The 12,430-nt window shown below is 42.0% G+C and overlaps 1 protein-coding gene across 2 annotated transcripts in view; it reads left to right on the top strand.

Moving 5' to 3' along the window:
• Ly75 (lymphocyte antigen 75) overlaps nucleotides 1-12,430 on the top strand; it is a 131,965-nt gene that overhangs the window by 82,166 nt on the left and 37,369 nt on the right. The window contains exons 33-35 of one of the 2 annotated variants that reach the window (XM_059260525.1): nucleotides 380-502; nucleotides 2,165-2,332; nucleotides 4,587-5,217. In XM_059260525.1, the coding sequence (XP_059116508.1) occupies nucleotides 380-502; nucleotides 2,165-2,332; nucleotides 4,587-4,765 (470 nt within the window). In that variant the 3' untranslated portion in view covers nucleotides 4,766-5,217. Of the gene's footprint in view, nucleotides 1-379; nucleotides 503-2,164; nucleotides 2,333-4,586; nucleotides 5,218-12,430 lie in introns of those variants that run through there. The other variant, XM_059260524.1, reaches the window with a different exon arrangement.

Raw genomic sequence — 12,430 nt, 5'->3', positions numbered from 1 at the left:
CTGGATCTCACTCTGTAGCTCAGGCTGGCCTCGAACTCACAAAGATCCGCCTGGCTCAGCCTCCCGAGTGCTGGGATTAAAGGCATGCGCCACCACCACCCAGCCAGATACATGTTTTTTAAGTTAGGAAATTTCTTTATGCAAATTTTTAATTTAAAAACGTTTCTAATTTCTTTGGAACTGTTTTTTGTGGGAGCACTTTTCACTTTTCACGTAAATACCAAAAGTTTAAAGAGAGCCTGTGGGTGAAGCTTGAATTTCTCAATGGTCTTCTTCACAATAGAGATTGTTTTTTCCAAATGGGCTCGTTCAGAATAAAGCGCTTGCTTTACATGTTTAATGTGGAGTTAATTAAGTACAATTTGTTTGTTTTCCACAGATCAATCTTCGAACGTTGTCACCATAGCAGATGAAAATGAGAATAAATTTGTGAGCAGGTTGATGAGGGAGAATTATAATATAACTATGAGAGTTTGGCTTGGACTATCTCAACGTTCACTCGGTAAGTGACACATTTGTGTGTGTGTTCTAAAGTTGGACACAGTGGCCCACACCTGTTTTCTAACACTGAATGGTTTTACTATAGTTCAAAATTAAGTCTTATCAGTGCTGTATTTTTCCAATAAGTTCAGTTAAATCTAAAGAGAATTTGTGGAAGAATTTTTTCAGTAAAGAACAGATACAGGGTTTGAAAGATGAAGCTGAAATTGATAAAAAAAATGAATTAAGTATATAAATTTGGTAATCTGTTTCATACTTTATGTAAAATTGAATATTAAATAATTAAAATAAATGTCAACTCTAAAATATCAAGTCATTTTCAAAAATGAATGGATTCAATATTAGCTGTCTAAATGAATTATAAATGGTGTTTACACATTTATACTGCTGAAAACAAAAATGGGGTGGGAGGTGATCCCAAGCCCTTGTAGTCCCTTCCCTCAGCAACATAGTTTCAATGACACGTTTTCTTAAAGAATGGAGATTAAATATCCCTGCAAATGTGTTTATCGCAATCAAGCATTCTGTACCTTTATCAAAAACACGTGTGTGGGTGTCTATAAAGATGGAAGTGGAGGCTAGAGAAATTGCTGAGTGGCAAAGAGCACTTGCTGCCCTTCCAGAGCACCCGAGTTAGTTTTCCAGCACCCACATTCATTGGCTCACAACTGTCTGGAACTCCAGCTCCTGGGGGTCTGCATCCACAGACACTTGCACTCACATGTACAGAAACACACACCTACACATAACTTAAAATAACAGAAATACATCGCTTTAAAAATAAAAACATTCTGTTTCTTGTTGTCCAAGACAGCAGTTACTAGCCGCCTTGAGCACTAAGGCTTACAGGCCTTTGCTTATTTTTAATGAATTTCATTGTGTGTGTCCATGTTCATTTGTGCACGCGTATGTGTGCACGTGTGTGAAGGCTAGAGGTCACTGCTGGGTGAATTTCTTTCACTTCCTGAAATTCAGCTTCCTGAATTTCTCTCCACCGTATTTATGTGTTCTCATGCTCATGTGTGCGTGCACATGTGTATGCATGTGTACACAGGTCAGAGGTCAACATCAGGTATCTTTCTCCGCTGCTCCCCACCTGATTATTTGAGATAGGATTTTTCACTGAGCCTAGCGCTCAGTGAAAAATCCAGAGTGGCTGGTGAACAAAGCCCAGGAATCCGGTCTGTACCTCACCGTGCTGGGTTTATAGGCATGTGCCATGCCGTCCTGTTTCCTCACATGGGTCCTAAGAGATCAGACTCCTGTCCTTGTGCTTACATGGGGAGCATGTCACTGAATGAGCTGTCTCTTCAGCCTGTCAGTTTTAGTTTTAAATAATAGCGTCATATAAAACAACACCATGGGGCTGGAGAGTTGGCTCAGCAGTTTAAGAGCACTGACTGCTCTTCCAGTGGTCATGAGTTCAATCCCCAGCAACCACATGGTGGCTCACAACCATCTGTAATGAGATCTGGTGCCCTCTTCTGGCCCGCAGGCATACATGCAGGCAGAACACTGTATAGATAATAAATAAATAAATCTTTTTTAAAAAAATTAATTAAACCACACCATGCTAAGAAACTGAGTTATTTGAATCTCGTGCTTTTTTAAAGCTTTGTCATTAGTAGCAAGAAATGTAATTACATTTATTATTTTTCTTTAGATCAGTCTTGGAGTTGGTTAGATGGATTAGATGTGACATTTGTCAAATGGGAAAATAAAAGTAAGAATGGTGATGGAAAATGTAGCATTTTAATAGCTTCAAATGAAACCTGGAAAAAAGTTGAATGTTCACGTGGTTATGCGAGAGTTGTCTGCAAAGTTCCTCTGAGTAAGTATGCAACCCATCCTAAGAGAGTTTTGAGCAGAATAGGTTAAGAAATAATATAGGGATGTTCTTGTGGCTCAGTGGGAGAACCCTTACTTGGTGAGCATAAAGCCCTAGGTTCACTCATTAATGCCAATAAATAAATAAACAGCACATCTATGTACTTTTGTTTTTCCATGTAATTTTAAGTATTTATAAAGCATATCTCAAATCCTCATTAAATCACAGAGATTTTATATGATATATAAATATATAATACATCTAGAATTCCAAAATAAAGCTATTAAACAGCCCAAATTCTATATAAGTCTCTCCTAACTGAAAATGGAAACTGCTGTAGAATCGAGGAGAAATTTCTTTGAGAATGTCCTTACAATGTATTTTATTCTGTATTTTCCCTGTATAAAAGCTTAAAGGTCTGCTTTTGTGGCTAGTGTAGTGTGGCCGGTTTCCTGTTGCTGCTTATGGAAGAAAGGCTTCTTTTGGCTTGAGCAGAAGGATATAACCCCAGATGTTGGGGGAAATATGGCAACAGGCAGGCATGGTAGAAGGCGATGGAATGATCCCATTGCCATCCACACACAGGAAGCAAAGAGAGCAAGCAGCAAATGGGATAAGGCTATAAACCCTCAAAGCCTTACCCCTGTGGCATACGTCCTCCAGCAAGGCACCGCCTACTAAAGGTTACGTAACTTCCCCAAACAGGGGCGCAAACTGGGACCAAGAGTCTAAATTCATGAGCCTTTGGGGGATACTTCTCATTCAAACCACCACAGCTAGTTTGCGTCCTTCTTTGGTCCCATGAAACTTTCATAATGAATTTTATTTTATTTTATTATTATTTTTTTTTTTTTAAGGTAGAGTCTCATTATATAGCCCTGTCTGCCCTGGAACCTCACTATGTTGACCAGGCTGCCCTCAGACTCACAGATATCACTTGCCTCTGCCTCCCAAAAGCTGGGATTAAAGGCGTGTGCCACTACACCAGGCCATAAAAAATTTTAAGACCATCTAAAACAAGATCTAACTACCTAAAGTGCTCATGGTAGCTGTATGAAACTGCGATTTGAACTTTAGTCTTGTCCTGAATTGATATATAAAACAACCATAAAAATATCATTGGGCTTCATTTGTGGAGGAAAGGCTCTAAACCTTTTACATTAACATTTAAAAACAACTAGCATAGGCTTTCCATTTTGGTATTCTAAATATTAATGATAAAATCCAATTGCGGTACACGTTTGTACATGCGTTGCTGTGCGCCACCCTGTTTTGCATGCTGAAATGCACCTGAACAAGGTGGGTCAGCTTGCATGCTATCACAGACTGTCCAGTTCTGTGAGGAAGATAGATTAGGGACAAACAGGTCAAGTTTTATTGTTGTTGTTGTGTGTGTGTGTGTGTGTGTGTGTGTTTAGAGAGGGAAGTAACAAATAGTTAGCAACTCCATGTGCTGACAACCAGGTTGGTGGTTATTATATAGCTCTAGGAAGGTGTCTCTAGTGGAGGTGCTGAGGCTGAGCTCAGAAAGGTCAGCCCAGCAAGCTCAGGAGACAGGTACAGCAGAGAGGACCCAGCTGGAGAGACTCCAATGGCAGAAAGAACGCTGATGCTCAAGGAAGAGCAGCATGCTAGGCGGACAGAGACCCTTAGCGAGGCTGCAAACAACGGACAGGGAGCCCTGGCTCTTTTCTGAGCGGAGTGGGCAGCAACTAGGGCTTTTGGGCAAAGAGGGGACGGCACCGGTGTGATAAAAGTTACAGTTCTGGTCGTGGCCATTTTGAGTTTGGGACATGGAAATCGATATGGGGATATCCAGTCTGCAGCTGAATACGTAAGAGAAGTGGGTGAGCAGCATAGGGACGACATTTGAATTCGTGAATGAGCAGTAAGGATGTAGCTTGGTGGGGTGCTTGCCTTAGCATGTGCAAAGCCCCGAGGTCCAAACCCATTAGAGGGGAGGATGGACAGTCCAATAATACATGTTACGCTGTTCTCCTAAGGAAGGTGGTGAGCAGAAGGAAGTAATGGCAATCCTTTAATTTCTTTGGGAGAAAAAGGAAAAGCATTTTGATGTAAAGAAAACCACTTATTTTTTTTTTAAGGAGTTTGGTGTTTAATGGTGGGTTTGGAATCTGTCATGGCTATGAAACAATCTTGAATCTGTACAGGGCTTAGTCTCTTACAGTTTGCTGAATAAAATCAGAAACAATGGTAACGGTGGCCTTTGTCTTACAATGTACCATCTGGATTCCAGGTTCGGATTACAGAGGCATAGCCATCCTGTTCGCTGTGCTCTGTGTCTTAGCGCTCATCAGCGGACTGATTTGGTTCCTCGTGCAAAAAAACCATTTCCGCTGGACTGGCTTGTCCTCTGTTCGGTATGAACATGGAGCCAATGAAGACGAGGTGATGCTCCCTCCTTTCCACGACTAACTTCTTCCAAGAGTTGTTTGTTGGCACCAATGTTCCAGAAGAAAGATGAGCCGCTGAACATTGCCCCACGATCAGTGTTTACTCTGTTTCAAAGTAGAAGTCTTAGGGACGCTTTTAGTTGGTGAGTTGCTCAGCTGGTGAGTTGCTCAGCTGAGGCGCATAATTACTTAACCCGCTAACCGCCACACTAATGACTCCAGTTACCAGAGCAGACAGGTCTTAAAGCCAAAATGGAGGTTCAAATTGTTTATAGGGGGATAAACTCAACCAACGTGAATTGTGTCTGTTAGAGTGCAGTTGCAAGCTGGGCAGTGGTGGCGCATGCCTTTATAACCCAGCACTCTGGAGGCAGAGGTAGGTGGATCTCTGTGATGTTCGAGGCCAGCCTGGTCTACAGAGCGAGATCCAGGGCAGGCTCCAAAACTACACAGAGAAACCCTGTCTCGGGGGAAAAAAAAAAAAAAAAAAAGCGGTTGCTAAGTAGATATGTGCATATCTTAATAGCGCTTTAACAGCTTCCTAGAAAATTAAAGCTGTCAATACTACTAGACTCCACGTGTACCTTTTAATTTATATGAGCATCTGGCCAAAGGCAAAGTTAGTACCTCAGGCAAAAACTCAACTAGAAATAAGATCAATGATGTTTCCAAAATAGCCTTTTATGGCACTGGGGAAAAAAATACTTAATAAGGCATACTTTATACACAGAAAATGGAGCCTCTTGGAAGATGTTTCTTATATTATTTTGAAGATATTTATACCAATATTAATTAATTGTTATGTTTTCTGTTTATAATTACTTATATTCAGTGGGGTTTTTCTTATTTTGTTTTGTGAAAACAGTTTAATGTTTCCTAAAGTGTGGGAATGTTACTGTTAAATTGACTAGGCATGCTGTATCAGCATGGCTTGTGTTTGATGATTTTCTTTTTTACAAGGACCCAACTACAGATGAGACTTGAACTTACAGTTTATATATTTCACACAGCACATCAACTTTTGATGAATGTGTTATTTTGTTGCCTTTTTACCCCAGCAAAACATAAAAGTGGTCTTTGAATGGTATTTGCTAACTTTGTATTTGTAAAAATGACAGCTTCTAAGATCATGAAACTTGAAACTTTGTGATTAATGTGGAAATATTTAAAACCTAAATGACTAGGAAAATATTATTTTGTGGGTGTAATTTCCATTTTAAGACCCGGAATATATTCTACAAGCCGCGTCCACTAAATAGGGTGACTGTTTTATTCAGTGTTTAACTCATATTTATACTTTAGAATATTTTTGTACAAGATCCAGATTTATTTTGTTTGAGGTGTTTATACTATCATAAAGTTGTAAATAATTTTCTAAGACTGTTTTAATATGGTCTACAAATGTCCTAAATATTTTTATTGAGGCATCTTTTAAATAATCATTAAGAGGGTCTTCAGAGAACTAAACCAATACAATGTGAATACAGCTGTGTATAAAGCTGATGCCGTGGTAAAATTGTCTTGCCTTTTACAAGTGTTGGAGTTGATTCGTGCATGCAAAAGCATCTCTGAACTAGGTTTGACTGTATACCATGTCTAGTATGATGAGAAAGTGTCCAGCTATTGCAAATTGAGGTATTAAAGATTTTGCAAGCACTATTTAAAGAATAAATCTCTCTCTGTATATATCTCTCTAAATGATTTTAGTCTCCTTGGCTCAGTGTTTCTCTTTTGTGTGTGGTGTATGTGGTTGGTGTGTGTGTGTGTGTGTGTGTGTGTGTGTGTGTGTGTGTGTAGCACATGAGTGTATGGGTGCATGCTTCCATGTGCATTTGCACCCAAGGACATTAAGGGTTTTCCTCTATTGCTGTTTGTCTGCTTATCTTGTAAATTGGAAACTTGCATTTTGTCTAGGCAACTTAGCCAGAAAGCTCCAGCGATCCACTGGTCTCTGCCTGAATTTGTTGGAGTCTCAGACATGCAAAGCCATGTACATCTCTTTACATGGCTTCTGGGGATTCAAACTCTGGTCCTAAGGCTTGCACACTAAGCCTCTCTTACAAAGCCTTCTCTCAAGCCCTTAATGTGTCTGTTAGCATCTCTCAGTAGGGATCCCATCTGTGTTATACTGATTTCTCATTCTTTGTGCTCCTCTTAGAGGATCCTTCATACTTGTTCCCTCCGGGTTCAAATGCATAGTTCCAATGATCCATTCATTAGATGATCTACTTGAAAGCTCTTCTCAACAAGTCCAGAACTGCCCCCTAGTGGTCCCTTTCCCCATTTCTCAGTCCCAGGTGTCTGAAAAACTTAAGACAACCCATTCCAGTCTTTCCTGGTTAACCCAGTTACTGCATAAGGTCTGGTCAAATTTGTCTCTTCAAGACAGACACCTAAAAAGGCAAGTCAGTGGACCCAATAAATAAACACAGGGAACAAGTTCAGAAGCGACACCAACATTCCCCCACTTCCTCCCTTCCCCTTCCTCAGACACCTGCAAATTCTCCCTAGCAAAGGGCTCTGTATTTTGTTTTGTTTTGTTTTTGAGACAGGGTTTTTCTGTGGCACCCTGGCTGTGCTGGAACTGTTTGTAGACCAAGCTGGCCTCTAACTCAGATCTACCTGCCTCTGCCTCCCAAGTGCTGGGATTAAAGACATGTGCCACCACACCCAGCTAAAGAAAAAAAAAAAAAATTTTGGCTGTGTTCTTACTAAGCTCCATGTCTGACCCTTTGCTGATTCTTGTGGAGAATGTTTTCGATCCCTATTTTTTTTTTATCTTAGGCTTCTTCTAATGCTAAACCCCTCTTGCAGAAGCAGAGACCTCATTACTACTAGTTAATGCAGTAGCTGTATCTTGCTTAGGAAGAGAAATTTGAATTAGTTCCCAAAAGAAAGACTTTCTAAACTAGGTCTTCATGAAAGCACTGTGTCAGAAACATAGACAAACATGCTTGTGGCAATGCACAGTGTCAGACTTCATGGACTATCAGATCACAAGGCCCCGTAGTTTCAGTGGTAACATGTCTGCTTCTTTCGTAATTCTGGTTGAGGCAAACATGCATTCATCTAGTGCAATCTCAATTGTTTTAAGATTTATTTTATTTTTAGTATGTGTATGTGCGTTGGTATGTGCACATGAATGCAGGTGGCTGCTGAGGCAAGGATGGGGCCTTAGATTCCCTGGTTTGGGCACTACAGACACTGTGAGCTTCCTAACAGGTACTGGGAACCAACCTCCAGTCCTCTGGAAGAGTAGCACATAACCTCTGAGCAGTCTCTCCAGCCTCTGAGCTCTGTTTTTTAACACTAACTCTTAGATCACCTATCACTCATCACACAGTGTATCTACCTCTGTGTGTGTGCGTGTGTGTGCGTGCGTGCGTGCGTGCGTGCGTGCGTGTGTGTGTGTGTGTGTGTGTGTTGCAGAATGACTACAAAGGATTCAAGAGGCAAGATGTTTCAAAAAGGCCTAAGAAGCTGAATCCAGACAGATGGTGCTGGTCACGTGCCCACCAGCGCAGTCTTCTCCATCCTCAAAACGGGGTCAGCAGCTACTTGTGAAATAAAGCCTTTGAGGGCAGTACGCATCTGAGAAAGCACTGCTTTACACAATGTAGAGTGACTTAGAGGGGAACAGCCTGATCTCAGCATAAAACTGATGATCGGTACACTCGACTCTTAAGTCCCTGAGTGTTCGATGAAAACAGTCTCGCTATATCTACACCTCCACAAACTGAGTAATGTTCGTACATTTCTTTCTTTCCCCTGAACTAAGCTAATCACAAACAAGATTTGAGAAACTATCCCACTTCCCCAAGCAGTTGTTATATTTATATTAGTTAATATGGAAAAGGCATAATTTTTGTCTCCAAGCTAGAAGCCCAGAAGTCACCTACAAATCCTTTCTTATCTTCCCAGTCCGACGATTTTCTCAGTTTTACCTGGACTTCTCACAAAGAGGGCGATTGCCAGTCACCAACTGTCTCATTTCCTTGTCATCTCCCGCCTGGACCTAATATAGATTGATAATCAGTCCTGGGTCAGCTTGATGCCCTGGCCAAGGAGCCTTTTAATAGAATGTAGCTTCAAGTTGGTGTTTACGAAACAACAGAGAGAACTGTTAGCCATAGGAGAGTGTAGCAATTGGGAAACCATTGGTGATCCCGGCCAATGGAACTCCAGCAGCAGAGGAGCCAGAGTCCAGAGGGAGTGAGCAGAAAAGAAAGAACTGGGAAATGGGAGAATTTGAGAAATACAGTGGAAGTGTGGGAGTATTCTGAGAGGGTATATTCTGAGGAAGTTGTTTAAGAAATCTGATGGAGATAGGCCATAGAAGGAGAGGATGGTCCATGGCAGGTTTGAAGATTTCCTTCCTTCCTTCCTCCCTCCCTCTCTCTCTCCATCCCTCCCTCCCTTCCTTCCAAAAGAGATGGAAAATAGAGGTTTGTTTTTGTGGTGATGAGGACAGAGGACAGAATCCAGGGACTTATTTCTGCATGCTACAATACAGATGTGGTGTCACTGATCTACAACCCCCAGCTCTTGGTTTATTTGGCAGGATATCACTATGTGGCCAAGGCTGGTCTCAAACTCCTGTTTCCTGAGTGCTCAAATTACAAATGTGCATTATCATGGCAGAGCCACAGGTCTAGAAGACAGGAGGAAGGGGAAAAACACTTTCATGGAACAGTTGATGATGCAGAGGAGACAGGGGAGTCATCAATGGAAGACAATTTTGGAGAAGATGAGGCAAGAAGGGTGGTTCTCAGCTTACAGAAAGAGGAACTGGGCTTGCCTGTGATGAGGAAGCATGTCTTCCTCTCTGAGGCTACAAGGGAAGTGCTCCAGATAAGTATTTGAAGATGTTTGTCTCTAGCTGACAGTTGACGGCCTCCATTTTCTTGTTCAGCAGAATGCAAGATGGTCTTATGAGAAAGCAGACGAAGCCTTAACTTGAAAATAGCAGTAAAAAAATTGGCATTTACAATGGAAGGGATGGGAGAAGACAATAACCAAGGTAAAAAGAGAAGGATTGCCGAAGAGGCACGTAGGACCCAGATGCCCTGGAAATGGCAACTGTTGGAAGAATGGACTTCCTCTTGCAGTCCTTAGTTATTACAATACAGGGGGTGGGGAGGAGGTGTAGCTAGAGTTTTCCTGCCTGGCCCACGGTCAGGGCAAATCTCTCTCACCCGCCAGACCCACAGCCACTCAGACCCGACCAAGGAAACACAGAGACTTATATTGGTTACAAACTGTATGGCCGTGGCAGGCTTCTTGCTAACTGTTCTTACAGCTTAAATTAATCCATTTCCATAAATCTATACCTTGCCATGTGGCTTGTGGCTTACCAGTACTTTACATCTGGCTTGTCATGGTGGCGGCTGGCAGTGTCTCTCTCTCAGCCTTCCACTTCCCAGAATTCTTCTCCTTGTCCTGCCTATACTTCCTGCCTAGCCAATGGCCAATCAGTGATTTATTTACTGACCAATCAGCAACACACTTGACATACAGACCATCCCACAGCAGGGGGGGGCTTGGAGACCGAAGACAAAGGAGACCCTGGGCTGAGAGCTGGCTGGGGGATGCAGCACCCAGGGGTGGACGCTGACCGGGTGGAATAAAAGGGAGAAATGGAAGGCTATGGAAAATAAATAGAATGAGACCTGAGAAGAGATAAATTGGAGAAAAAAAAAATAAGGTGGCAGGTATGATTAGAAGAGAAAGATGGGGAGTGATGGGTTTCAGTGGGTACCATGTTCTCCCACAAAGAGGCAATAAGTAATCAGTTTTATGTCTTAGCAGGAAAAATAAAGGTAGTGTGTACCAGAGTTGTCTAAGGGAAGAACACGCCTTTCTTTAGTTCAAATGACAAAACAAAAACCCCTGCTGAAGTAGGTCACAGCTTAAATTAAACCAATTCATTAGATTGTCAGTTCTACCCTATATCTAAGATGTCTTTGACAATTAGTTGAACATAAACTAATCCACATTCGTAACAACGCTTTGGAGCCTGAAGTGACAGTGAAGGGAACTTTGTCAACTGCAGGATTCCATAGAACTGGTGGATAGGTAGTGGGCAAAGAGCCCCAAATCAAGATATATCCATATTTAAACATAGAGTAGTCTGGGAAGGATTTGCTTTCAGTTTGAGTTTAGTGCAGGAACCCATTATTGACTACTTACAAAGACCGGAAATAGGTAACGGCAAAGTCTTGACTCTTGGACAAAGGCAGAGAGAGCCTGGAGTGCTGTGAATGAAGACGGCCCACACTGTCTCTAGCACTTCATGATGCCCCCTATAGGTTCCTCTGGTGAAATGCATTCTGTATGCATTCCCACCAGCAATGGGTTGTTGCTCCACATCTTCCCAAGCGTGTGTCATCGTTGGAGTTTGAGTCATTCTATAGGTATGTGGTAGTACTTAGTTTTTGCATTAAAGATGTTCTAATGACATCTTTTCATAAGCTTGTTTTCTATCTGCTTATCTCCTTGAGTGTTTATTCTTCAGTCAATTTGCTTGTTTTCTTTGTACTGAGTTTGACTTGATTTTATACATCAGTGACATGAGGCTTACCCAAGGGGCCTTGCTTGGTTCTAGTTCCTGTTCCTGGTTCCAGAAACCCCTGGGTTAAGTTATAGTTGCATCATTTATAAAAGCATAGTTTAAAGGACCTGCTTGTAATCCCAGCACTGAGGAAGTAGAGGCAAGGATTGTGAGTTCAAGCCCAGAATGGGATACATAGCAAGTCCTTATCACAGACAAACAAATGTGCCTTAGAAAACATTTGATTAATTCTTTGAGAATTCCATACAATGTGTTTCAATTATATTCATTCCCCTCTCCCAATTCCTTTCATACCCACCCCCATGCCCTCCCCTCCCTCTCCACCCATTTTGTAATTTCCCTTATCACACACACCCCAACCATTGAGTCCAATTGGTGTTGCCCTACTACTCTTGGGAGTGAGGCCTGCCCTAAATTGTGGTTGACCAACTAGGGGGTCACATTGTTAAAGAAAACTGGCTCTCCCTTTCTCAATACTATCAAATTCCAATAGCTCCTCACCTAGTGGTGGGATTTTGTGCCCAACTGGCTCCTCTACGCTGGAATTTTACGTAGCTTGAGCTTCCAAATCTCTCCTACACGCTGTCACAGTCTCTGTGAGCTCATGTGGGCATCTGCCCTGGTGTGTCTGGAGAACACGGTTTCCTTGATACTATCCACAAACTCTGGCTCTTACAATCTTTCTGGCCTTTCTTCCTCCAAGACCCCTGAGCACTGGGGGAAGGAAGGGGTGTGATATGTAAGACCCACTTAAGGCTAAGGACTCCACAGTTCTTATTTTCTGCACATTGACCAGAGGAGAGGCTCTGTTAATTGCCATCTACTGTAAGGAGAAGCTTCCCTGATGAGGGTGGAGGGATACTCTCATCTATGGGCAAAGCAATAAGTCACTAGGAGTTACTTTAATACTATGTTCATTTAGCAGAATAATAGTACTGTGTTCTCCCCTAGGGACTATGACTTATTTAGCCACAGGTTCTTGGCACAGTGCCAGGAATGGATTCCATCTCATGGAGTGGGCCTTATGTCTAATCGTTAAGTGGTTGGTTACTTTCATAACATTCATACCACTAGTGCAGCAGTAGGCATATTTTGTTAGGCGCATCATTGTTGTAG

Source organism: Peromyscus eremicus, chromosome 4, assembly GCF_949786415.1.
Source record: "Peromyscus eremicus chromosome 4, PerEre_H2_v1, whole genome shotgun sequence".
Taxonomy (NCBI): domain Eukaryota; kingdom Metazoa; phylum Chordata; class Mammalia; order Rodentia; family Cricetidae; genus Peromyscus; species Peromyscus eremicus.
The sequence above is the reverse complement of the archived record's forward strand: the minus strand, read 5'-3'. Positions and strand labels throughout refer to the sequence as shown.